The 27,863-nt window shown below is 40.6% G+C and overlaps 2 protein-coding genes across 3 annotated transcripts; both read left to right on the forward strand.

Moving 5' to 3' along the window:
• Nucleotides 1-7,403: 7,403 nt before the first annotated feature.
• On the forward strand, nucleotides 7,404-12,379 carry LOC134332241 (prestalk protein-like). The gene is made up of 5 exons (XM_063013803.1): nucleotides 7,404-7,545; nucleotides 8,474-8,564; nucleotides 9,508-9,641; nucleotides 10,175-11,991; nucleotides 12,359-12,379. Exons 1-5 carry the CDS (start codon nucleotides 7,404-7,406, stop codon nucleotides 12,377-12,379), a joined length of 2,205 nt encoding a protein of 734 aa, XP_062869873.1.
• A 299-nt stretch (nucleotides 12,380-12,678) lies between these two features.
• LOC134332133 (adhesion G-protein coupled receptor G2-like) lies at nucleotides 12,679-27,737 on the forward strand. 2 transcript variants are annotated; one of them, XM_063013617.1, is made up of 13 exons: nucleotides 12,679-12,945; nucleotides 13,823-13,979; nucleotides 14,181-14,339; nucleotides 15,715-15,843; nucleotides 15,941-15,986; nucleotides 16,132-16,235; nucleotides 21,137-21,261; nucleotides 22,078-22,349; nucleotides 22,432-22,534; nucleotides 23,300-23,583; nucleotides 24,224-24,325; nucleotides 24,418-24,573; nucleotides 26,890-27,737. In XM_063013617.1, exons 1-13 carry the CDS (start codon nucleotides 12,767-12,769, stop codon nucleotides 26,985-26,987), a joined length of 1,914 nt encoding a protein of 637 aa, XP_062869687.1. In that variant the 5' UTR covers nucleotides 12,679-12,766; the 3' UTR covers nucleotides 26,988-27,737. The 2 variants fall into 2 exon arrangements, with proteins under 2 accessions (XP_062869687.1, XP_062869688.1); XM_063013618.1 differs by having other exon boundaries at nucleotides 23,378-23,583.
• Nucleotides 27,738-27,863: the final 126 nt, after the last annotated feature.

Consider the following 27,863-nt stretch of genomic DNA (forward strand, 5'->3'; position numbering starts at 1 on the left):
TATAATTTTTATTTAAAAATAGACAGGTTTATATTTTTTAAACCTTGTGGTACATGAGGAACAAAATTATCTCTGTGTCATATGTGTTTTGACATCTATAAGTCAAATGGTCAAGGAGCATTGATTATTGGTATAAAAATTGTACAAAAAAAAATTACAAAATGTGTAAATTTGTGGTAAATGAGAGAATATTATTCTGTACATTCTGTAAATAAAATACAAAATTATGAAAAAATATTCTAATCTAAAAACATTAAAACATTCAATTAAAAAGAAATTTCAAAAGCAAGCCTTGTAGTACATAAAGAATATTATTATCTATGATTTGTTTTTACATTCCTAGGTTCAATGGTCAAGGAGCATAACACATTAATGTTAAGCAACATTTTTAATTTATTTTGTTTAAATAGACAGATTTATATTATAAATAATACATTGTTATACATGAGGAACATAATTCTCATTTTGTCACATTTGTTTTTAAGTCAAATGTTAGCCAAATGGTCAGGGAGTATAATAGATTACTATTTAAAAAATTCTATATAAAATATACAACAGCATGTATACAGAACAGCTCAAAACTAACTGACCCAAACTTTTCTTTTGCATTAATCACATTATTTGCTGTCTTAAATAACATACTTAGAACCACTCGAGGGAAAGAGCTAAAGTATACTAGACTGATGTTTGAATTGTGAAGATTTAGAATGAGTTAAATATATGAGTTAAATATTCCACTACTGAATAGTTGAGAAAACTTTATTTAAAGTTATTTTGGGGAAAACAACTATTTCAGCATGCAAGTAAATAACGTGGTAAATTGGTACTTTACTATGTTTTAAATGTAAGTCTACATTGTGGTGGCTATAGTGATAGACCTGAAAGGAGAACCAGGGTGAACAAAGCGTTTAAAAGAGGAATTGGGTGAGACGAGGTGTGGACTAAGTGCCAGCAGGTATGATAGAGTTCTGGGTGGATCCGGCTGACGTGAAGGAGCAGAAATCACGCGTGATTCTGTCTGAGACAAAAACAAAGTTTCATTCCATTTTACTTCTGGATAATTTATCGAAATATTTGCTGGTCAGTTTGGTGAAAACGTACTAGAGTTTATCTTGGTCTCGTTTACAGTTTTTCCAGACTTTAGAAACTGGATTCTCGTCATGATCTGAACCTGAATGTTGAGGGACTGAAGTGCTCTCCTGGACTCCTGGACTCCTGGATTAAATCTCTGGTCTCCACCTGATCCACGCTGCAGGTCTGAAAGCTCTCACAGGTACCAGCACCAGTCCACAGACTAAACTGCTTCATTACCAAACCTTCCACTGTGTTCCACGTATTAGTCTTGTTTGCTTAATGGTTTTATTTGCTTTATTTGGTTGTTTTGTTTACAAAGTTGGTTAAAATGCTGGTAACTTGTGAAGATTTTATGTTTTAAAGATCCACTTTTAACAAGCAGAAGCTGCTAAAGTGTTTTATTAATACTCTTCTGTTATTATATTAAACACTTTTATAAGTTCAGGTTTCATCTTCCACGTTGTTGGTGATCAGGAGCTGGAGGTCTGGCAGCTATTAATATTAATATTATTAGTATATTATTGTGGGACAGTATAATGGGGAAGTATATTATAACATTATTACAGAATCAGGAGTGTAATGACTCGAGTAAAACGTGAAAAAACTTAACCTGGTTTAATGTACCAAAACAAAGATCCAGAAACACCAACCAAACTTCTCCCAGTTATTACTGGTTTTAAGTTCCTGGGTCATTGTTTTAGTACAAAAAGTCACATTAAGCTTTTTAAAATAATAATATGTTTTAATGTAAAGAACAAAAAAGCTTAGTGTTCCTTTAGACCACAGGTTCATCATTTCAGCAGGTGAGACTCATGTCCAGTAATAATTAAGAGAAGTTTGTTGTTCCTGGGTCATTGTTGTAGTACATTAAGCCACATTAAGCTTTTAAAAAAAATAATAATAGGTTTTATTGTGAAGAAGAAAAACGTACGTTAAATTATTACATTGTTTTTGGACCACAGGTTCATCATTTCAGCAGGTGAAAGCACTTTTGATAATTGGGAAAAGTTTGGTGTTCCTGTGTCATTGTTTTAGTACATTTAGTATATTTCACATGAAGCATTTCAGACTCTCGCATATTGGGTGTAAATAATGCTTGTAAATGATATGTGTATGATATTATTTTAATGTAGAACTTGCTCAAAAATGTCACATTTTCCTTCAGTGTTTTAGAACGAATGCAGCAGTTTATATCTAATAATATATTAACATATTAAAAGTAAATCATTTCTAGAGTAAAAACAATATCAGTAGTTGAATTAATATTCATACCAGTTATAATACAACACAAGACAAGGAACTCGACAGCATTATTTCACCCATCACATCCACAAAACACATGTTTTTAATAATTCTAGGAGAAGTCCTGATGTAAAATCTCCCATAACATTATTCATAAGGGTTAGATTTTTAAAAGTACTTTAACAACCGTTCTTGTGGTCCATGCTCAACTACTACTCACCAATATGTCAATTCTGCCTACCAACAACACTCACTGATAATACTACTACTTATTACTACTAATTATTATTTATTAAAATTAAATAATTAAAATAGCATACATTATATTCTTATTTTAAACATTATTTCCAATAATACTTGAAAACAATCCACATTTAGTTGTTTTTAAACAGAAATTTTAAGAAACTAGTATTTTATTCAGTAAATGTATTTTTTTGGACTGTGATTGCAGTTGGGAGCCGGAATTATGGAATTGTTCTTTTATCAGTTTATCAGTTTATTTAGTATAGGTCACGTTTAAGATTTGATTGGTTGGTTAATTCCTCTACCTGGCAGACTTGATAAAGTTCAACCGAATTTGTAGTTTTCTTGGTGTGGACTGTTTTTTGGACTATTTATATATCCTAGGCAGGCCAGGGAAGTGATACTGGACTAGTACATAGAGGATTGTTGGTTTAAGCCCCACCACTAGCTGGTTGTCCTTAAATCTCAGTTGCTGATCATAACCAAGTTGCTTTGGATAAAAAATACCAAAGATTTAAACACTGTTCCAAAAGCTTAATGTTGGCCAGACTCAGAACCAGTTTGGAGTGTTTATTTTTTCTGCCGATGTTCCTCTGTAATGTCTGATTGTGAAGCTTCTTTGACTCTGAACAGTGACACCGGCGTCTCACTGAACCGTGTTCCAGCAGCTTCTCATTCATGACAAACCAGTTTTCGGGTGTGTCCCTAATTCTTCAGATTTCTTTTCAGTGTTAGTTTACTGTTACTAAGGTTGTTTTTACCTGACCGCTGTAATACAAACCCTGGGACATTCTGTAAAACGTGGTACAACCTAAAAAAATCCACAAAAATGATTTGCTCTTTATCCTGAACCTTTATTTAATTAAAAAGTACAAATAAATACACGTAAATAAGTGAGGTGACTGACTTTAATGTATTTTGTAAACAAGTTTAAAATTTGAGCACTGTAACACACTCCAGAAAAGGTTGGGAAGTCAGGACAGGGGCGTGTTCCCCCCGTGTTCCATCAGCGTTCCTATTAATGAGAATTTTTAATGCTTTGGGAACTGAGGACATCTGATTCTCCTCTTCATTATGCATCCACTGGACTGCAAGCGGGCCGGTCAGGCACACGCACTCTGTGTCTATAAAGCCACTTGCAGAATGATCGTCCTGCTGAAATAACGATGGACTTTTCGGGAATAGTTGTCACCTTGATGGCAGCATGTGTGTCCTTTAAAATGGCAGTATTTATCACTGGTTACATTTGCTCTCTGACGCCACCTATCTGTTCGCAGAAGAATGATTCTTTACGGATGGTGCGGCCGGCACCAGAAACGTCTGGACCTGGTCCTTCTTACTGTCCTGGTATTACTGTCTCAAACAGGTACGATAAAGTATTTATTATTTATTTATTACACTAATTTCAGGAAAAGTTGGGACATATTGTAAGATTTCTATTTATATCTGGGCTTGGGACCAGCACTGAGAGTGCACTGACAAGTGTGCATCCCTATAGCTAGTCTGTTTCGGCTCTTATAGTCGTTTAATATAGTTAAACCCTGCATCCCCAGATCTCAGCAGTAGTGGGTTGGCGTGCTTTACCACCGCGCCACCAGAGCGCATCCCTGCCTACTATAAAATTGTTTTCACTTTATTAAAGCACAATAGGTGCTGTAGGTGTCGCTGATATTACGTCAGAAGACGGCATTCTGGCACGAAAACATTCCCTATTTATCGGCGTATACCACAATAACCTGACGCAGATAAAACCCAGCCAACCAGCCGGACCGGTCTGATCTCCGACCTCAAGCAAGTACCGGTGTCCTCAGAGGGAGTCAGAGGGAAACGGATACGCCGTAAATAACACATAATACACCTCTGTGCTTCTTCGTAGGTCATCCAGAAGCACTGATATGTTTGTAAACACAGCCCGGCCCAACTCAGGCACTGCCATTCCCAGCAGCATGGCTCTTACCATTACCAAGGGTCATGATGGGTAATTAAGTGTAGATTCATGAGTAAAAAAAGGCATTGTGTCCTTCTGCTTTCCCAAATGTGGCTGACAGAGGGGGCATGGAGGCGCAGATGACTGACGCAGTCCATGCCTAACACAGACTCACAAAACCAGTGCAAATTATACAGTGACAATTGGGAGTGGGGGTCAACTTATATTATATAGCTGTAGCCTAGTGGTTAAGGCACTGGACTAGTAATCAGAAGGTTGCTGGTTCAAGCCTCACAACTGCCAGGTTGCTATTGTTGGGCCCTTGAGCAAGGCCCTTAACCCTCAATTGCTCAGACTGTATACTGTAACTGTAATGTAAGTCGCTTTAGATAAAAAGCACCTGCTCAATGCCGAAAATGTAAAATGTAAATATATATATATCCCTAAAGTGGACCATACCATTTCTCATCTTTACTCATCGTTACAGTTTAGTTAACACCTGACCCCCCCTTTCCGAGCTGTTGTTTTTACCTCTTTTTTGAGGTTCAATTGTTAATTAGGAGGGTTAGACCCCCCCAATCCCCCCATAGTTCTAACCATGGTGTAAATTATAAAGTGAAAACATCTTTCTGATGAATAAGTTCAATAATTTTGGACTATAAGGACACAGTTCTGTAAATAATGTAGATCATGAGTAAAAAAGGCGATCATATCAATTCAAAATCAAATCCCATAATGAGCCCAGCCGCCATGCACAGTGGAGGCTCGGTTATGGAATCGTGTCCTTCTGCATTCCCAAATTTGACTGACAGAGTGGGCATGGAGGCGCAGATGATACACCTGACACAGTCCATGCTTAACATCAAGTCCACCGCTGCATCAAGAAACCAGTGCAAATTATACAGTGTAGTATTTATATACACCGCTACAGTGGACCGTACCACTTCTCATCTCGTGAGAGATGCTTTCCTTCACTTTTTACCTGACGTTACAGTTTAGTTAACACCTGACCCCCTGAGCTGTTGTTTTTACCTCTTTTTGTGAGGTTGAAGTGTTAATTAGGAGTCAGACCCCACCAACCCCCCCTGTAAATCAAAAAAAGTTAAAACATCTTTCTGATTAATAACTTGAGTAAAAGTTCAATAATTTAGGAATATAAGGACACTTCTGTAAAATAATTAGACATATCCAATACTCCAAAGTATTTCTGCTTTTTTACTGTTACTACCAAACCCCCCCCCCCCCCCCCACGTCCCCGCCGGCTCTCCTAGACGCTGCATTTAATGTATCTGTAAATAATTCTTGTTCTCTGTTTGTATTAATGGTTTAGTGATGGTGACAACCAAACAGATCACAACCAGTCCTGTCACCATCAACACCACCAACACCACCACAACCACTACAACCACCACCACTCAGCATGGAACTACGACGAGTGAGTTACAAAACACATCAGCCTTCATTCGTTAATAAAACAGACAACTTGATGAATCTGTAAATACATTTTTTTTATTCCATTTATTTTCATGGTTTAGTGAGCACCAAAATACATTAATTTTTTACGTCTGCCCTGGATTAGTTTTATTAAACTGATTTTACAGTGGACTTAGTAGGACAGCAGGTCACATATTTTTGGCCAAAAAATTAATGTTTTGTACTGGTTTGAGCTCCACATCTGCCAGGTCACCACTGCTGGGCCCTTGAGCAAGGCCCTTAACCCCCGATCGCTTGCAGTTTATGCGCTCTCAATTGTAACCGCTTGTAAAAAGGATAAAGGTGTCCGCTAAATGCTGAAAATGTAAATGTTAAATTTAAAATGAACTAATAATAATAATAAACCAGAGTTTGTTGTTTGTATTCCCCAGACACGACTACGTACTGTTACTGCACCTCCTACTGCAACCATACAGGTAAAATAATCTAATAAATACTAATAATTCATGTGGTCGTTATTTCCTTTTAATGTAATTGGGCTTCGTCTTATTTTCTAGCTTATTATTACACTTTCAACATCAACACGACGAACCAGCAGTATGTCGAATCTCAGGTGAGACTGTAGTGTTTGTGGAGTCAAATATAATAATATTTATATTTATATATTTTTATGTTATAAGGGGTGCTCATTTTATCTGTTTTCTTGCTCCACAGATTTTTGGAATTTTCAACAAGTGCATCAGCAATGAGTACGTGCGCCACCCACTGTCCTACTGTAATAATTCATGATCAGATTAGCTGTACAAATGTTTAAAGATGATTAAAACATACACTGATCTGCTCTTTCTCCATTTAGCTGTACTCAGCTGAAGGACATTTGGAAAGTTTTAGAAGTGAGATTTATTTACGAAAAAAAATAAAAAAACGTTTTGTTTTGTGTCTCGTTTCCTTCTGAGAACGGTTCTAACACTCGACATCTTTTGTTTGTACAGAACATCACAGTGGAACTGCATAACACGAGTGAAGGGTAAGTACAGCTGGAGGAACGTGGAGATCAGTGCGTGACTCTCCATGCGCGGGACCGACCTCACAAAGGGGTCGGTGGCGCGCATATGCGTCGGAGGGAGGGCGTGTCAGGAGAATATACCCTCCTCGTACACCATCGGGGTCTTTAGCAGAGGAAGAGGAACTGGTTACGACTAAACTGGGAGAAAATAGTAAAAACAACAAATAGAAGAAATGAATAGTATCTGTGGCATCATCACCACTGCAGAAATAGCGGCCTCTGCTGGCTGTTCGAGGTACTGCACAGAGACAATGAATAATGCAGACCAGTGCCTGACTCTCCATAACCAAGTCATGGCCAAATATGATTAGGGAATTAGATACGACTCAACTGGGAGGAGATTTCAAAGGGGAAAATGAGTAAAAGTGTGTAATCTAAACTGCTAAATCTAAACCGCTGTACTTTATGTGTATAATGATGAATATTTTATTTAAAAGGTCTGTAGGTCAGGTCTTCTTGAAGCTGAAGAATCCTATAGATGAATGTTCACTTAGGGAAGGACTAAAGACAGCGCTACAACAGAAAGGCATCGAACCTCTGAGCCTGATCACCGAAATAAGTACGTATTTATTATTATGGTATCAATATTACAGTTGGAGTAGAGTCAGAAAGTATTCAGACCCCCTGACTTTGCAATTTTTACTCGTCCATTTAGGCTTGATCACCCGTAACGTTTATTGACTTTTAAAGCATTAATTAACAATCAAAAACTGGAAACTGGAAGTTCCAAAAGTATTCAGACCCCCTGACTTTGCTATTTCTCCCCTTTTTCTCCCCCTTTTGCATCATGCTTCCTCTCTGCCAATGCCGATCCCTGCTCTGACCGAGGAGATCGAAGCTAACCCACACCCCCTCCGATACATGGGCAGCATGCCGCATGCATCTTATCACCCACACATTGACAAGTGTTGTGCCACCTAGCGTTGTGTATGGAGAGACACACCCTAAGAGCACTCCTTCCTCATCTCTGTGCAGGCGCCTCTAATCAGCCAGCAGAGGTCGTAATTGCACCAGTCTAACAGAGAGAGACCCACGTCCGGCTTAGTCCGCCCCACCTGAACAACCGGCCAATCATTGTTCATGTGGCCGCTCAGCCTTCAGCCGGCAAGGCAGAGCTGAGATTCGATACGATGTATTCAAGATCCCAGTCTGGTTGCAGTGTGTGTTTTTACCGCTGCACCACCTGAGCGGCACGTTTATTGACTTTTAAAGCGTTAATTAACAATCAAAAACTGGAAACTGGAAGTCCCAAAAGTATTCAGGCTTCTTTACTCAGTACTGTATACTGCTGAACACACAGCTGAACTGTTTGCATTTGGAGGAGCGCGTCAGTTAAATAAAAGTTCAGTAGATTAAAATTGTGTTTGTATTTTTGACCTGTAATGTAGTTCAATTTCACACTGCTAAACATGTACGCAAATTAATATTAATATATACATGAATTATTTATTAACATAATAATAAGTCTTCTTTTTTTTCTCTTTCAGGCAACACATGTAGCACGAACAGTAGCAGTCCTGAAATCCCGGCGCTTGTGACTCTTTGCCCGAATCAAAAGAACAAGGTCCCAAATTCCTGGTCAGTGCAGCAAATTTTATTCTTTTAAGCTTTAGCTTACTGATACAGCGGTACCCTGAAACTTGACGTCAGCCGGTTCTGGGAGTGGCGTCGATTTTTAAGGTATTTTTTCCCATAAGGATGCTACATGACCACCTTCCCATTGGAAAAACTTGCCCTTGATCCAATATGGCAGCTTTCAAGATGGCGGCCATGTTCCCGGACATAGCCTAAAATACCCATTACTTGCTGGGGTATTCAGTTATGTCATTTTCCCTTTTGTTTCTGAAATAAAAAAGTGTCCTGCGACTTTTGACTCACCCTCTATATTAGTCTAATGTAAAATAATGAGGTTGTTTTTTAACCTTATACACTGAAAAGAACACAAATATAATATAAACACACTGAAATACAATTAAAAACAGTTAAAAATCAATAAAAATACAATAAAAGCTGCACTTTAGTTTTGCTTCTTTATCGTTTACTTATGCTTTTGTGCTGCTTTTTAACCAGAAGCGTTTTAGACTCTGGGAGAAGCTGATTCTGATTCTCACCGTTTCTCAGAAGCTGGAGCTGTAACACAAGTTTAAAAGTGAAACAGGGAGGAGAATCCAGATAAACACAGATACATGTGGAGCTGTAACCCTGGATCTGACGCTTAGATTCACACACTGATCAGGTTTTACCGTTTAAGCCGAGAGCCGAAAAAAGCGGCTGTTTATTGTTAATTTGAAAATAAATAAATATTTTGTTTAAAACAGAAACTGAAAACGTTGAGTTTAATGGTACAAATGTTTTGATGAAGGGCATCAAGTTTTAAAGATTTTGATGTTAAGGGGACGTTGAGTTACAAGGTAGCGCTGTATAGGAATTATAGGAGAAATTAAGCAGAATTATTTTTCATTACAAAAACTATATTATTATTCATTTTAATGATATTTATAAACATATAATTTTTTAACAGTGGAACAAAGAATTCTGTATTCATATTTACACAATGTGCAACCAACCCTCCTCCTACAACCAAATCTCCACCCGGACCATACGGAAATACAGCATCCACCACGGCACTGTCAGCAACGACTAAACTCACCACAGGTTAGTTTCTACACCCCACAGTTACCGGGACACACAGATCTGTTTGTTTTTGTGTTGTATTTACATTAACTTGAGAACTAATTCTGTACAATTATTGTTATCTAAACACTGTATGGACAAAAGCGTTGAAACATCTTCCTAAATATTCTACATTCACACCCGTCTCTTTCAGATAAATGAAATTAATGATGTTAAATAAATATATGAAGGGAAAACATGTTCCCATTTCCTGTAGTATACCTGTTTCCATGCGGAGAAGCCTGACCTTTAACCCTGCCAAACCACCGGATGATTCAGAACCTTGATTGCAAGGCGAGCGAGGTTTTATTGTTCTGCATGGTTAAATAGGCATAAATTCCCACAGTCAAAAGCCTTTCCAAAACAATAAAGCCTGTCATCGCCTTAAAAAGAGGGAGGGGGGTGGTGCCACCATATTATTAACAAGCTCATTGTAAGGTGTCCAGATACATCTGGCCATGTAGTGTAATCAATTTATTGTCAATTTAAACAATTATTTTTTTATGCTTTTGCAGGCATCACCAGCACCAACGGCACCACTGGCACCAACGGCAATGGCACTAACGACACTAGCAGCACCAACAGCACCACCAGCACCACCAGCACTAACTGCATCAACAGCACCACCGGCACCAACTGCACCAGTGGCACCAACAGCACCACCGGCACCAACTGCACCAACAGCACCACCGGCACCAACTGCACCAACAGCACCACCGGCACCAACAGCACCAACTGCACCAACAGCACCACCGGCACCAACTGCACCAACAGCACCACCGGCACCAACTGCATCAACAGCAACAACTGCACCAGCTGCACCAACAGCACCAACTGCACCAACAGCACCACCGGCACCAACTGCACCAACTGCACCAACAGCACCACCGACACCAACTGCATCAACAGCAACAACTGCACCAGCTGCACCAACTGCACCAACAGCACCAACTGCACCAACAGCACCAACTGCACCAACTGCATCAACAGCAACAACTGCACCAACTGCATCAACTGCACCAACTGCATCAACAGCACCAACTGCACCAGCTGCACCAACTGCACCAACAGCAACAACTGCATCAACAGCACCAACTGCACCAGCTGCACCAACAGCACCAACTGCACCAACAGCACCAACTGCACCAACAGCACCAACTGCACCAGCTGCACCAACAGCACCAACTGCACCAACTGCACCAACAGCACCAACTGCACCAGCTGCACCAACAGCACCAACTGCACCAACAGCACCAACTGCACCAACTGCATCAACAGCACCAACTGCACCAGCTGCACCAACTGCACCAACAGCAACAACTGCATCCACAGCACCAACTGCACCAGCTGCACCAACTGCACCAACAGCAACAACTGCATCAACAGCACCACCGGCACCAACAGCACCAACTGCATCAACAGCAACAACTGCACCAGCTGCACCAACAGCACCAACTGCACCAACTGCACCAACTGCATCAACAGCACCAACTGCACCAACAGCACCAGCTGCACCAACTGCACCAACTGCACCAACAGCACCAACTGCATCAACAGCACCAACTGCACCAGCTGCACCAACTGCACCAACAGCACCAACTGCACCAACAGCACCAACTGCATCAACAGCAACAACTGCATCAACAGCATCAACAGCACCAACTGCACCAGCTGCACCAACTGCACCAACAGCAACAACTGCATCAACAGCACCAACTGCACCAGCTGCACCAACTGCACCAACTGCACCAACAGCACCAACTGCATCAACTGCACCAACTGCACCAGCTGCACCAACTGCACCAACAGCACCACCGGCACCAGCTGCACCAACAGCACCAACTGCACCAACTGCACCAGCTGCACCAACTGCACCAACTGCATCAACTGCACCAGCTGCACCAACTGCACCACCGGCACCAACTGCACCAACTGCACCAACTGCACCACCGGCACCAACTGCATCAACTGCACCAGCTGCACCAACTGCACCAACTGCACCAACAGCACCACCGGCACCAACAGCACCAACTGCATCAACAGCAACAACTGCACCAGCTGCACCAACAGCACCAACTGCACCAACTGCACCAACAGCACCAACTGCACCAACAGCACCAACTGCATCAACTGCAACAACTGCACCAACTGCACCAACTGCACCAACAGCAACAACTGCACCAACAGCACCAACTGCATCAACAGCACCAACTGCACCAGCTGCACCAACTGCACCAACTGCATCAACAGCACCAACTGCACCAACTGCATCAACAGCACCAACTGCACCAGCTGCACCAACTGCACCACCAGCGCCACCCCGTCATCAACTGTGCACACCACAATCACATCACACACAACATCAAACACAGCATCACACACATCACACACATCAAACACAACAAACATATCTAACACAACATCAAACACAACATCTAACACAACATTTATCAGTACCACAGCAGCCACGTCATCGCCGGCAACTACCACAAACAAAACAGGTTGGTAACATAAACTTTCCTTAGCTAAAACACTCACAGTCACCTCAGGTGCCACGACCAACCAATATTCAGGAAATGCTGTGACCGTTCAGGATGCCCTCACCTTGGGTGTCACACCGGGCGACCTTGCTTGCACAACATCATGTATCATCCCAAACACCCATAGAAGAGGTGTTTAAGTGCCGAGGTGATATCCAGCCCGATGACAAAGACGAGTAGCTCGTCCTGGTTGAGCAACACTTGGTTTATATAATGGTTGGTCATTTTAGCACGGGGCACTGAGTACCCGAGGAAGGTGCCTGGTGTATCAGCACCAAAGAAAAAAAACATACCACATGAGTTCCTGGAAACCAGACACCAAACAAAAGAGGCCACCGGGAGTCCAGACCAAACCATAAACTGCAGGAAACTAAGTTAATCTGCACCAACATGGCACAGCGGATGGGCACAGTTCAAAAGTAGAATGTTTTTTCAGCCTGTTTTGTTTATTTGTTTGCTTTAAAGCAGATAAAATTAAAGCGGCTGATAAAAATTAGATGAAAAATAAAAGTGAATTGAATAAATGAACTAAGAAACGATTTAATTACAGCGACAGCCGAAGGTCTGATGAATTCGAGCCAGAACGCATCTGCGCTGAACTCTACAGAGATGGAACAGTTGGTGAAAGGACTAGAATCACTTCTTTCTGGACCCAATATCAGCTTTGCTGTGGCGAGCACGTCCATTAACATCATCAGCAATTTAATGGGTGCATCATCCGAGGCGCTGGCGTCGTCTTCAAACAAGTAAGAGGGGAGCCGATGGAACTGTGACCATTAAATTCATTTTAATTTAATAAATAACGTCATTTATGCTCAGCAACCAACTGCTCACTGACTGGTAACACAACATTCATTTAAAAAAGATTAAAATGTTTAACAAACACGCCTGGGTTCTTCATGATGTACCAAAATTCATTCTGGATTGTATTGGGACTCAATCAATTAATCATATAAAGGAATTATATGCTTCCGACTTTGCAGCAACAGTTTAGGGAAGCCCCTTTACTGTTCAAGTCTATAAAGACATCAAGAAAAGCTCCAGCGTCCAGCACAGAGCCCTGAGCTCAGCCCTATTCAACAGCTCTGGGATGAACCGGAACGTCAACTGTGTCAATCATCAGTCAGCGCCTAGCCATACTGATGACTGAATGGGCACAAATTCCCATACTTTGATAATTTAAAGCTATTTACATTTACATTTTCAGCATTTAGCAGATGCCTTTATCCAAAGCGACTTACATTAGTGTGACAGTATACTGTCTGAGCAATTGAGGGTTAAGGGCCTTGCTCAAGGGCCCAACAGCAGCAACCCGGCAGTGGTGGGGCTTGAACCAGTGACCTTGTGATTACTAGTCCAGGACCTTAACCACTAGGCTACAACACCCTCGTCATATATTATTTAGAAGCGCATCTGTATGTTATAGCTGAAACAATCACATGAGGTTGCTCTGTTTTAATAACGTTAGTTTGCTCAGTCAGGCGTCTAAATACTTTTGGCCATCTTGTAAATATTTATTGTTTACGTTTTTTTATTATTATTATTTGAAACGTTGTATTCTTTGTAAATATTAGTTCTGATGAACACGGTACATGCCGATCTTCTTTTTTTGCTTCCGTTCAGGATTATCGGCATCGTGGACACAGTTGGATTGAAGCTGAACGTGGACGGAGAAAGTAAAGATATTCTCACTCAGTCTTTGGCTCTGGCTGTGAAACCGGTGAACGGGGTGAATTTTCAGAAGACCACGTTCACCATCAATAACTCCTCCAGCATCGAGGTACCAACTTTAATCTGTGCCTTTAATTTGAATTGTGTGAATTATTTAACAGCAGACTTCAAAATGTTGGACTGTAGGACCACGTCTGGTCTGGTGGAGTCAAAACTGGTTCATATGAAGCCAAGTTCACAGAAAAAAGGCAGTCAGCATGATGTGCTGTTTGCACCGAGTCTTTAAGGTTCACCTCCTCATGTATTTCAGATGAGCCCCCGGTCCAAGAGGAGTTCAGAGGCCAAGGCGGTCACTTCTCAGGGTTCGATCGATCTCCCGGCCACCCTCACGGAGAACCTCACACCCCAGCAGCAGCAACAGGCCTCCAGACTGCAGTTTAATTTTTACCAGAACGGCGCCCTGTTTCAGGTACATACTGAAGTTTAGTTTTAACCAGCTGTAGCTAAACAGAATCATATTATAAATGAACGTTTTATTGTTTCAACTAATTAATGTTATTGTTTTTGAGTCAGCAGCATTTCTGGATGTTGTTTATTTATGGTTTCTGCTTTGCATAGTAAAGTTAAACTTTGGTGTGTTGATGCTCCACAAACCGATTTAACTGACAGGGATTTTCTGAGCCTGAGTTATTAAATACGCGGTACCTTGAAACTCGACGTCAGTTGGTTTTAAGGTATTTTTCCCCATAAGGATGTTTGGAGAACCTGTTAATGCGTCCATGGTCCCGTGGAGCTGCAGATATTTGAGTCTCATGTAAAATAAGGAGGTTGTTTTTGACACTTATACACTGAAAATAAGACAAATATAATATAAACACACTGAAATACAATTACAAACAGTTAAACATCAATAAAAATACAATAAAAGCTGCACTTTAGTTTTACTTCTTTATTGTTTCCTGATGCTTCTTAATGCTGGAGATGCTCGATCTTGGAATACCATATTCCCTTCAGCACCAGCGCATTCACATGAGAAACTTAGCGTGACTTATTGTAGTAAAACAGCGAGTGAGGAATGTGATTAGTGGAGGAACTTATGAGCAGTAATAATGAAGAGAAGTTTAGTGCTCCTGTCTCCTTATTTTACTACATTAAACCACGTTAAGCTTTATTTTCAACCAGAAGCATTTTAGACTCTGGGAGAAGCTGATTCTGATTCTCACCATTTCTCAGAAGCTGGAGCTGTAACACAAGTTTAAAAGTGAAACAGGGAGGAGAATCCAGATAAACACAGATACATGTGGAGCTGTAACCCTGGATCTGACGCTTATTCCACACTGATGCAGATTCAGCTCAGATTCACACGCTGATCAGGTTTTACCGCTCAAGCCGAGCGCTGAACAAAGTGACTGTCGCACACACGTCGAGTTTAAGGTACAAATTTCTCAATGAAGGGGATCGAGTTTCAAACGTCAAGTTACAAGGTACCGCTGCATACATTTCGGAGGAATTGAGTGCGGTCTAAGGGATAAAAGATCAGAGGCGTTCACCGCTGGTTTTCAGCTTTGCCTTTTACACACAGATCTTCCCAGATTCTACTGAATCTTTTAATAATGCTGTGGACTGTAGATGGCAAATATCTCAAAATTCATGATATTATGACAGTGCTGCATGGTTGTCACACCAAACTACCTAAAGGTGTTTAAGTTTAGAAACTCTCCACTATAACGTTGATTAAAGCCCCAGCTGTACCTGGATAGGTAAAAATCTGAGTTATTTCTTTTGTACTTTTAATGTAAATTCTGTACCTGCATTTACTGCATTACTGTCCCGACCGTCTGTAGGACAAAGCGGTGCAGGCGAACGAGAGCAGACTGATCAGCGGGGTTCTGTCCTGCAGTGTGGCTAACCTGTCCATCTCCAACCTTAGTAAAAACATCACCATCACCCTGAGGAACACACAGACTGTTCAGGTCAGTAAAAGAGAGATAAAAATCATACAAAGACCAATAAATCCACACAAAATTATGTGTTTAATTCTCTGCTGTGTTACTGTCCCTGTGTTTACAGAGTAACCGAACCATTTCCTGTGTATTCTGGGATTTTAAGCTGAATGGTAAGAGCTATAAGAACAATAAAATGTGCATTATGTTGATTTTTTTTGCAGTAGACACTATTAAGCTAGATTGGCTAGATCTCGTTATCTGTAATCTCTGTGCCGGTTGATGATGGATTAGATGAACTGTGTTGTTGACGTTTAGGTGGATCTGGAGGCTGGAGTAATGACAGTTGTACTGTGATCAGTCGAACAGAAAATGAGACGGTCTGTGGATGTAATCACCTAACCAGCTTTGGAGTGCTGATGGTAAGAGAATTGTTTATTATTATTATGTTATTATTATTATCATTATTATATTGTTATTATAATGTTATAAGTATTATTGCTATGATTATTCTTGCTATATTTTTTATAATTTATTATTAGATCATTATTATTATTATTATTATTATTGTGGTTAATGTTATCATTGTTTTTTACTGCTGTTATTATTATTATTAATAATATTTGTTTCTAGGCGCCCAGGTGGCACAGCGGTATATTCCGCTAGCATACCGGCACCGAGATTCTAAACCCCGTCAAAACGCGACGTTGCCACCAGTCAGCTGGGCCCCATCCAGCAGTAATTGGCAGTGCCTACAGGGAGGGATGACCGGAATGTGTGGGTGGGGTCTTCAAACGCTGTGTAAGGACCCTGACTGGCGGATAGAGGCGCCTGTGCAGAATGCATGGGTGAAAAAGGGTTCCGCTAAGGGCTGCGCGCGGGTTGGAGGAGGCGTGAGCAGCAATATACCCACCTCAACTGCAATCAGGGATCCACCAGCAGGGGGAGACAAACTCACTACAAGAAAATTCAGAAATAAAATAGAAATATATACGGTATATATACAGGTCCTTCTCAAAAAATTAGCATATTGTGATAAAGTTCATTATTTTTCATAATGTAATGATAAAAATTAAACTTTCATATATTTTAGATTCATTGCACACCAACTGAAATATTTCAGGTCTTTTATTGTTTTAATACTGATGATTTTGGCATACAGCTCATGAAAACCCAAAATTCCTATCTCAAAAAATTAGCATATCATGAAAAGGTTCTCTAAACGAGCTATTAACCTAATCATCTGAATCAACGAATTAACTCTAAACACCTGCAAAAGATTCCTGAGGCTTTTAAAAACTCCCAGCCTGGTTCATTACTCAAAACTGCAATCATGGGTAAGACTGCCGACCTGACTGCTGTCCAGAAGGCCATCATTGACACCCTCAAGCAAGAGGGTAAGACACAGAAAGAAATTTCTGAACGAATAGGCTGTTCCCAGAGTGCTGTATCAAGGCACCTCAGTGGGAAGTCTGTGGGAAGGAAAAAGTGTGGCAGAAAACGCTGCACAACGAGAAGAGGTGACCGGACCCTGAGGAAGATTGTGGAGAAGGGCCGATTCCAGACCTTGGGGGACCTGCGGAAGCAGTGGACTGAGTCTGGAGTAGAAACATCCAGAGCCACCGTGCACAGGCGTGTGCAGGAAATGGGCTACAGGTGCCGCATTCCCCAGGTCAAGCCACTTTTGAACCAGAAACAGCAGCACTGGACTGTTGCACAGTGGTCCAAAGTACTGTTTTCGGATGAAAGCAAATTTTGCATGTCATTCGGAAATCAAGGTGCCAGAGTCTGGAGGAAGACTGGGGAGAAGGAAATGCCAAAATGCCTGAAGTCCAGTGTCAAGTACCCACAGTCAGTGATGGTCTGGGGTGCCATGTCAGCTGCTGGTGTTGGTCCACTGTGTTTTATCAAGGGCAGGGTCAATGCAGCTAGCTATCAGGAGATTTTGGAGCACTTCATGCTTCCATCTGCTGAAAAGCTTTATGGAGATGAAGATTTCATTTTTCAGCACGACCTGGCACCTGCTCACAGTGCCAAAACCACTGGTGAATGGTTTACTGACCATGGTATTACTGTGCTCAATTGGCCTGCCAACTCTCCTGACCTGAACCCCATAGAGAATCTGTGGGATATTGTGAAGAGAAAGTTGAGAGACACAAGACCCAACACTCTGGATGAGCTTAAGGCCGCTATCGAAGCATCCTGGGCCTCCATAACACCTCAGCAGTGCCACAGGCTGATTGCCTCCGTGCCACGCCGCATTGAAGCAGTCATTTCTGCAAAAGGATTCCCGACCAAGTATTGAGTGCATAACTGAACATAATTATTTGAAGGTTGACTTTTTTTGTATTAAAAACACTTTTCTTTTATTGGTCGGATGAAATATGCAAATTTTTTGAGATAGGAATTTTGGGTTTTCATGAGCTGTATGCCAAAATCATCAGTATTAAAACAATAAAAGACCTGAAATATTTCAGTTGGTGTGCAATGAATCTAAAATATCTGAAAGTTTAATTTTTATCATTACATTATGGAAAATAATGAACTTTATCACAATATGCTATTTTTTTGAGAAGGACCTGTATATATATACTGTATATATATATATATATATATGGGTCATTCTATAATTTGGGGTACATTTCACATCTCCAAAAAAGTACAAAAAAATTGTTCTCTCAATAGAACAATCAGTGGTTCAAATTAATATATTCCTTTAGTGTAACATATCCACTAGTTGCAAAGCTTAAACATAATTATTTTTTATTTTATTTAAAAGGGCAAGTAGATGTAGACTACTAGGTAACTTAGTTGACAGGTAACATAGTTGACAATTTCCCTATTTTGACCCATAACTTCAGTGGTAGACCTTGCCTGGCTGACCACATGTCATTTCTTGAACAGAATAATGTCTAATTTGAACATACATTTGAATTAAAATTATTTAAAAAATTGTAACCATAACAATGTATGTAACATAGTTGACGGTCAATTAATATACTCATTGACAATGTTCTATTATAGATAAAATATTAAAAAAAATAAGAGAACATTCACCACAGTTTGTTCAATATGCCCTCCACAGAGAAAAATTATATCATGTCATGCTGGTCACATAGTTTTAGAACAAACCATTTTTGAGTTGCTGAGTGGAGTTCTGTTAGTAACATAGTTGACAGAACTTTTGCGGACAATAATAAATAAATATATTTAAATTATTTAAAAGAGATATTTAAAATATAAAATATTATTTTTCTTTAGTATTTAAACTATTTAAATAAAATAATAATCTTAATAAATCTTAATAATTTTATTCATTATTTTGAAACCAAGGCACCCTCAACTTAAAAAACAGACACAGCAAAAACTGTTCATTTAGGAACATCATGACAAATTTCAAGCTAAATGAAGCATAGGATGCACATAATGTTTTTGTGATATTACAACATGTTTTCCATTAATAGGTAAAATATGACATTTTTAAAGAAAATAGTTAGAATAAATATAATTATCATCATTGGACATGGAATGTACCCCAAATTATAGAATGACTCATATATATATATATATATACAGTGTATCACAAAAGTGAGTACACCCCTCACATTTCTGCAGACATTTAAGTATATCTTTTCATGGGACAACACTGACAAAATGACACTTTGACACAATGAAAAGTAGTCTGTGTGCAGCTAATATAACAGTGTAAATTTATTCTTCCCTTAAAATAACTCAATATACAGCCATTAATGTCTAAACCACCGGCAACAAAAGTGAGTACACCCCTAAGTGAAAGTTCCTGAAGTGTCAATATTTTGTGTGGCCACCATTATTTCCCAGAACTGCCTTAACTCTCCTGGGCATGGAGTTTACCAGAGCTTCACAGGTTGCCACTGGAATGCTTTTCCACTCCTCCATGACGACACCACGGAGCTGGCAGATATTCGAGACTTTGCGCTCCTCCACCTTCCGCTTGAGGATGCCCCAAAGATGTTCTATTGGGTTTAGGTCTGGAGACATGCTTGGCCAGTCCATCACCTTTACCCTCAGCCTCTTCAATAAAGCAGTGGTCGTGTTAGAGGTGTGTTTGGGGTCATTATCATGCTGGAACACTGCCCTGCGACCCAGTTTCCGGAGGGAGGGGATCATGCTCTGCTTCAGTATTTCACAGTACATATTGGAGTTCATGTGTCCCTCAATGAAATGTAACTCCCCAACACCTGCTGCACTCATGCAGCCCCAGACCATCGCATTCCCACCACCATGCTTGACTGTAGGCATGACACACTTATCTTTGTACTCCTCACCTGATTGCTGCCACACATGCTTGAGACCATCTGAACCAAACAAATTAATCTTGGTCTCATCAGACCATAGGACATGGTTCCAGTAATCCATGTCCTTTGTTGACATGTCTTCAGCAAACTGTTTGCGGGCTTTCTTGTGTAGAGACTTCAGAAGAGGCTTCCTTCTGGGGTGACAGCCATGCAGACCAATTTGATGTAGTGTGCGGCGTATGGTCTGAGCACTGACAGGCTGACCCCCCACCTTTTCAATCTCTGCAGCAATGCTGACAGCACTCCTGTGCCTATCTTTCAAAGACAGCAGTTGGATGTGACGCTGAGCACGTGCACTCAGCTTCTTTGGACGACCAACGCGAGGTCTGTTCTGAGTGGACCCTGCTCTTTTAAAACGCTGGATGATCTTGGCCACTGTGCTGCAGCTCAGTTTCAGGGTGTTGACAATCTTCTTGTAGCCTTGGCCATCTTCATGTAGCGCAACAATTCGTCTTTTAAGATCCTCAGAGAGTTCTTTGCCATGAGGTGCCATGTTGGAACTTTCAGTGACCAGTATGAGAGAGTGTGAGAGCTGTACTACTAAATTGAACACACCTGCTCCCTATGCACACCTGAGACCTAGTAACACTAACGTGTCACATGACATTTTGGAGGGAAAATGACAAGCAGTGCTCAATTTGGACATTTAGGGGTGTAGTCTCTTAGGGGTGTACTCACTTTTGTTGCCGGTGGTTTAGACATTAATGGTTGTATATTGAGTTATTTTGAGGGAAGAATAAATTTACACTGTTATATAAGCTGCACACAGACTACTTTTCATTGTGTCAAAGTGTCATTTTGTCAGTGTTGTCCCATGAAAAGATATACTTAAATATCTGCAGAAATGTGAGGGGTGTACTCACTTTTGTGATACACTGTATATATGTTTTTAGTACTGTATTATTATTATTATTGCTGTTATCATTATTATTATTATTTTATTAGAATATTACAGCCTGGTTGTGTGTTGTAATTGTTCTTAACAGGACATTTCGAGAGGCGGCTCAATCAGTAAACTGCAGGCCATGATCCTGACCTACATCACGTATATCGGTTGTGGGATCTCGGTTATCTTCCTGTCTCTCACCCTCCTCACGTATCTGGCTTTTGAGTAAGTCAAGTCAAGTCAAGTCAACTTTATTTATATAGCGCTTTTTACAATAGACATTGTCACAAAGCAACTTTACAAAATCCATGACCAATAGATACAAAAACCCCTATTGAGCAAGCCGAGGGCGACTGTGGCAAGGAAAAACTGCCTGAAAATTACAGGAAGAAACCTTGAGAGGAACCAGACTCAGCAGGGCCCATCCTTCTTGGGTGGTCTGGAGGATACTTTAAATAAATACATAATTTACACAAAGCATCTAAACACAGAATTAAATGAACTAAAAGTTATAACTGGTAATAAATAGATAAATAATCTTCAATAAAGTCTGTAGTGATTTCTTGTCATTCTTGGTGGAAATTACTCCAGACCCGTCACATCCGGCAGGAACAGTGTCGTCGCCACGGCAGTCTCGACTTTAATCCTTAACCTTGGCGTGTAAACAGGTTCCCACCAGAATGCCCTTGGAGTAAAACAACAAAGAATGTAGTTAATAATGTACAATGCTAGTTGAGTAAAACAGTTTTACAGAGAGTTTTAGTAAGTCAGTCACGTCAATGTTTATGTTACACAATAATGTACAGTAAGCGCCAGGATTACATTTATTACATCGGTCAGCTCGGCACACGCACATTTGGACAGTGAACTGACATCTTCAGGGTCCTCCTGGGCCACTCGAGGACATTCAGAGACAGTACTGAAGCTGTTCTGATGGTTTTGGGTCTATGCTTTGGTTTAATGTTGCTCTGAAAGATGAACTGTTGTCTTATTACATTAGTGAATTTGAAGAAGGTGAAATATCTGTTTCCGCTCCTGCAGGAAGCTGCGTAAGGACACGCCGTCGAAGATCCTGATCCACTTGTGCTTGGCTCTGCTCCTGCTGAACCTGGTGTTCCTGCTGGATTCCTGGCTGGCTCTGTACCCCAAAGCCACGGGTCTGTGCATCTCCACCGCCTTCTTCCTGCACTACTTCCTGCTGGCCTCGTTCACCTGGATGGGTCTGGAGGCCATCCACATGTACATGGCTCTCGTCAAGGTCTTCAACAGCTACGTGTCCAGATTAATGCTCAAATTCGGACTTGTCGGCTGGGGTACGTCGATTTACGTCACCAGAAAATAAGAGGCGGTTGTTTTGTTAAAATATTAATATTATTTCGTGCCTTTCGATTGAAGGTCTTCCTCTGATCGTCGTCGTCATCGTCATATCGATTAAACGAGGCGACAATTACGGACTGATCTCTTACGGGAAATTCGAAGATGGAACCTCAGATGAATTGTAAGTGGAAATATTTTATTTTAATTTACTCGCAGTACTGTGACTGTATACTGTCTAAGCAGTTGAGGGTTAAGGGCCTTGCTCAAGGGCCCAACAGTTTGCAACCTGTGGTGGTGGGGCTTAAACCAGCGACCTTTTGATTACTAGTCCAGTACCTTAACCTCTAGGCTACAACGGCCCATTATAATAATGTGTACATTCATTACATGGCCACCTGATCTCGAGCATTTCACCTAGAAGCTTCTCATGAGACTTTGATGTGTGTCTGTGTGTGGGAATTTGTGCCCGTTCAGCCAAAACATGACAGCATTTGAGTATTTGTATGGCTGGCTGCTTATTAATCAGTCGGTGTTCCGGTTCATCCCAGAGCTGCTGAGTGGGGCTGAGGTCAGGGCTCTGTGTGGCTTTTCTTCACGTCTTCATAGAGCTCACTCATGCTGGAACAGGACAGGACCTTCCCTAAAGTGTTGCTGCAAACTCGAAGGCATATAATCTCCTTTATATGATTGATTTATTACACCTTATAGAGACTGTCGTGTCTAAAACACATAAATTCCACACGAGGACAGGTGTAGCCTAGCGGTTAAGGTACCGGACTAGTAATCAAAAGGTCGCTGGTTCAAGCCCCACCACTGCCACCGTTGGGCCCTTGAGTAGGTTGCTTTGGATAAAAGAATCAGCTATATGCTGTAAACGTAATTCCAGAATCAGAAGGGCGTGTTCGTAAACTCGCCGTTCGTAAACTCGCCGTCTCTCCCCTCGCAGCTGCTGGTTGAAGGACAACACGGCCTTCTACGTGGCGGTGGTGGGGTATTTCTGCGTCGTTTTCCTGCTGAACTTTAGCATGTTCATCGTGGTGATGATTCAGCTCTGCCGCATCAAGAGACAAAACCCTCAGACTCTGCAGCATCGCAACATCCTGCAGGACATCAGGAGCGTGTCCGGCCTCACCGTGCTCCTGGGCCTCTCCTGGGGCTTCGCCTTCTTCGCCTGGGGTAAAGTTAACCTGCCCTTCATGTACCTGTTCGCCATCTTCAACTCGCTGCAGGGTACGTTATCAAAATCCTCTCACAAATCATGTAAATAATGTAAATAAAGCTTTAAGGAGCTTTAAGGTTGAGATATTCTAGCTAACACACACACACACATTGTTCTGATGGTTTTGGGTCTATGCTTTGGTTTAATGTCGTGCTGAAAGGTGAACAGTTGTGTGATTACATTTGTGTATTTAAAATATTATTACATGCCGAGGAACGACACGAACTGCACACACACACACACACACACAAACACACACACACAAACACACACACAAACACACACAACCACACACACACACACTGTTCCTTTGGTTTTGTGTCTACGCTTTGGTTTAGTGTTGTTCTACAAGAACTGCAGACACACACGCACACAAACACACACCAGCACACACAACCACACACACACACACTGTTCCAATGGTTTTGGGTGTATGCTTTGGTTTAGTGTTGTTCTACTGCAGACACACACACACACACACACACACACACACAAACACACTGTTCCAATGGTTTTGGGTGTATGCTTTGGTTTAATGTTTAATGTCGGCTCTTATGCTGTTGCATTTATCCATATTTAATATTATTATTTAATATTATTATTTAATATTATTATTTAATATTACTTATCGCCCCTCGTCGTCTCCCGCAGGCTTCTTCATTTTCATCTTCCACTGTGCGGTGAAGGAGAACGTGCGCAGGCAGTGGAGGATGTACCTGTGCTGTGGAAAACTCCGCCTGACCGAGAACTCGGGTGAGTCTTCGTCAATTCGTCGTTTTGTCGCCGAGTTCGGTTTCCTGCACGATTCGATTCTAACGGAACTTCCTGTTTTTCTTCTGTACCAGACTGGAGCAACACGGCTACTCAGAAGACCAAGAATCTTTCCGCTAAAAGATCGCCCTCGTTTAGATCCATGAGATCAGACCGATCCAACCAGTCCTCAAACTCTAGAACCTGTCTGGTCAACAACGGAGCCGGACCAGACCGGACGATGGGGATCAGTAAGTGTTGGTCACGGTCTAATTCAATTACACTCGGCGTAAATAAATGCAATAAATAAAGTGGCAAAAATATACTGCCTCCCTTATTAATGATGAATTATGAAAACTGGATCAAGATAAATTGTACAATAAAAATATATACAGTCGACCCTTGACTTACGAATGTAATTGGTTCTGAGCGGCTGTTCTTAAGTCAGAATGTTTGTTAGTTAAACTTATTTTTCCCATTAGAAATAACGTAAATCCGTGCCAGACCTCCCAACCCCCCCCCCCCCCCCCCTTACTCCTAACCTCTCTAATGTCTTAAATGCTCTTTTTTGTTATAAATACACGTATATTTTCCCTTAAATATTAAATTATAGAATATACATTACTGTAATAAACAATAATAAACAACAATACACAGCAGTACTGTACATAAACACACATCACATTTCAGTACAGTACGTGTGCTGCACCGTACACCATAATACATCTACCAGAAACAACAATAACTCTCATATTTCTCTATTTTTTCCTTCTTTATTCAATAACGTTGTATTCTGTAGGTGTAATCCCCTCTGTCTGATACACAGTGACACCTACTGGCAGGAGTAATTATACAACAACAAACACCACTGCACTTTCTCTGCACCTTCTTTGGGGACATTTTAATATAGAATTTTACAAAATATAAAGAAAACATCGGAAAAACACCGTCCTCTGTCCGAATGTTCGCTCACTGTATATATATATATATATATATAAAGAGAGAGAGAGAGAGGGCGAGAGAGAGACGGTCGGAGTCAACTTGTTCGTGATGTCACGTGTTTTGCGAATTTCGGTACGAAATCTGAAGTTTGTTCATACGTTAAGTTAAAAAAGATCGTTCGTAACCCAAAATGTTCGTATGGTAAACCGTTCGTAACTCAAGGGTCGACTGTATCTTTAAAACACAACCAGAGTTTCCCAATTTTGGAGAATCTGGGACGTTTTGTACAACACAGTAACATTTTAATCTGTGACGTCGTTAATCTCTTAAATCTTTATTTAACTGATGAAAGTAGAAAGAAAAGATTTCCATTGTTTCACTCATCAACTTCATTATAGTTTGCAAATAAAAGCACGTTTAGAACGTGATGCTTTAAATCAGGGTCGCAAGCCGAAAAAAATTAAATAAATGAATTTTAACAGGCATGTAAACTCAAAATAAACGTGTACACAAGCACCCCCTTGTGGAGGCTTTACGTTACATCTTGTAAACCAGAGAGAAACCAGACTGCCACCATTTTTATTGTTTTGATGCGTCGTTTGTGTTGCCTGGGTCTTAAACACACTCCAAAAATGTTAGGACTGACTCAAAATGAGAGTGAAAAGCTGATAGAATTTTTAAGTTCCAGTGTTGGAAAGGTTCCACCATGAGCAGGCGAGGGAATCATGATCGGGTATTAAAGGAGGACCTACCAAAGGATCACCACTGTGTTCCAAACTTCACAAGAGAATTGTTAAAAATGTATTAATGCAGGATTGCAATTTTTTTTTAGATTTTTTACCATCTTCCGTAATATTATGAAAAGGTTTAGGAAATCTTGGTGTGTTTAATAAGAAACCATCATGCTGTTGTGATAAATATAGTCACATGGGTTCTGCAGTGCAGTCCGCCGCTGCATCGATACATGCAACCTGATACTGCAGGTTGATACTGATGTATTATGAGCCAGTCGTACGTCACTCATATGCAAAAGACGGCGGAAACGTGTGCTGTAGACTGATGGGAAATAACAGACCTGTGATATGCGGGTGCATCAGTGCCATGGCGTGGGTGCCGTGCACATGTGTGACGTCTTTTCCCGTGAAGTCTGTGATTACTTTAGTAAGACGATGCCAGGCCTTAACAGAGTGGCTTCATGGATACAGAGTGCATGTGCTTGACCAGCCTGCCTGCAGTCCAGATGCGCATCATGAAGAGGAGAATCAGAACACGGCGACCGCGGACGTCCTCAGTTCCCAAAGCATTAAAAAGTCTCATTAATAGGAACGCTGTCCCAACTTTTTTGGAGCGTCTTTCTTCTGCGTTTACTGCGTTTTACAAAACTTAAATGAACTTCTTAACAATTACAGACTCATTCTGATAAGAAACACGTGTACGATTGAGCTAATTAAGCCCAGACTTTTAAATGTGTATCATGTTATTATTATTTTTTACCTCATTTAACCCACATAGTAAAATAATCCAGCCAAGACGTGCATTTTTAAATCTGTTTTAAATTTGTAATTGTTTTTCTTTTTTTAAATAAAACAATTTAAAACTAATTATTTTTAATTTCTCTCCATCAGGCAGCCCGTTAGATGACACGACAATAAGAGCGCAGGAGCGGCCCGAACCGGACGTGGTTCTGAACGAGATCAACCACAGGCACAGGAGATACCAGTGACCACTGACCACATTTATATTATTATTATTAATATTATTATTGTTGCATTTAATATGTTTAATTTTGTATTTCAACAATATAATGTAAACTTAATTTGTTAGAAGTATATCTGACTGGGCTGATTAAGTTAACTGGATTATCGATTGTTAACCAGGCACCAGTTCACAAACCCGCTCCATAATCTCAGAACTCTTCAGAAGAGCGGAGGCTGTTACAGACACAAGGGCGACTGTTTAATTAATGCCTAGTGTCCACATACTTTTGTTCATACAGTGTGCACACGCACTTTCATGAGTGTTATATAATTCTAGTAAATGTAATGATCTCATTATGTTTATTGTGGGTTTATTATTATCAAAGGGGTCAGAAATATACACACAGCAGCTAGAACTTTGTGTCGGTTTACCTTGTGACTTCTCTGTGCCCATATTTAATATAAGGATGGTTTGACAGCATCTGTGTGAAATGACATGGAACAGGCGTCTCAGACAACAACAGATTCAATTACAGTAGCAGTGAAAACAGCTCTGCTGTACATAAAAAGCTGATGGAACAAGGGTGGTGTGTCCACTGTCAAGCAAGTTTTACACGACCTTGCAAAAAAAAAAGAGTGTTTGTTGTTTTTTTTTTGCAGAAAATAGGTTTTATAATCAAGGTCACATCATTACTGCCACATTTCTGAGCATTTACACAAAATGTTTAAATGTTTTAAAATCTAAATAAAACATTAAATGAGTGTAATAAGGTGAAGCTTTTTAGTGTGATGTGTTTATTTTATTTATCTTATTGCTGAATGATCGGAGTCATCGGAAAATCCAGATAAACACAGATACACGTGCTGTAACCCTGGATCACATTTCAGAACCAAAAAAGTGA

This window comes from Trichomycterus rosablanca, chromosome 18 (genome assembly GCF_030014385.1).
Source record: "Trichomycterus rosablanca isolate fTriRos1 chromosome 18, fTriRos1.hap1, whole genome shotgun sequence".
Classification (NCBI taxonomy): domain Eukaryota; kingdom Metazoa; phylum Chordata; class Actinopteri; order Siluriformes; family Trichomycteridae; genus Trichomycterus; species Trichomycterus rosablanca.

Excerpts from the sequence above, each read along its gene's own strand:
- LOC134332133 (XM_063013617.1), top strand. The coding sequence starts at position 12,767 with ATGAATTCGAGCCAGAACGCATCTGCGCTGAACTCTACAGAGATGGAA. Across the intron at positions 13,980-14,180 it reads ATAACTCCTCCAGCATCGAG|ATGAGCCCCCGGTCCAAGAG; the intron begins GTACCAACTTTA and ends CATGTATTTCAG. Across the intron at positions 22,350-22,431 it reads ATTCGGACTTGTCGGCTGGG|GTCTTCCTCTGATCGTCGTC; the intron begins GTACGTCGATTT and ends TTTCGATTGAAG.
- LOC134332241 (XM_063013803.1), top strand. The coding sequence starts at position 7,404 with ATGAATATTTTATTTAAAAGGTCTGTAGGTCAGGTCTTCTTGAAGCTG. Across the intron at positions 7,546-8,473 it reads GAGCCTGATCACCGAAATAA|GCAACACATGTAGCACGAAC; the intron begins GTACGTATTTAT and ends TTTCTCTTTCAG. Across the intron at positions 11,992-12,358 it reads GCGCCACCCCGTCATCAACT|CCCGATGACAAAGACGAGTA; the intron begins GTGCACACCACA and ends GGTGATATCCAG.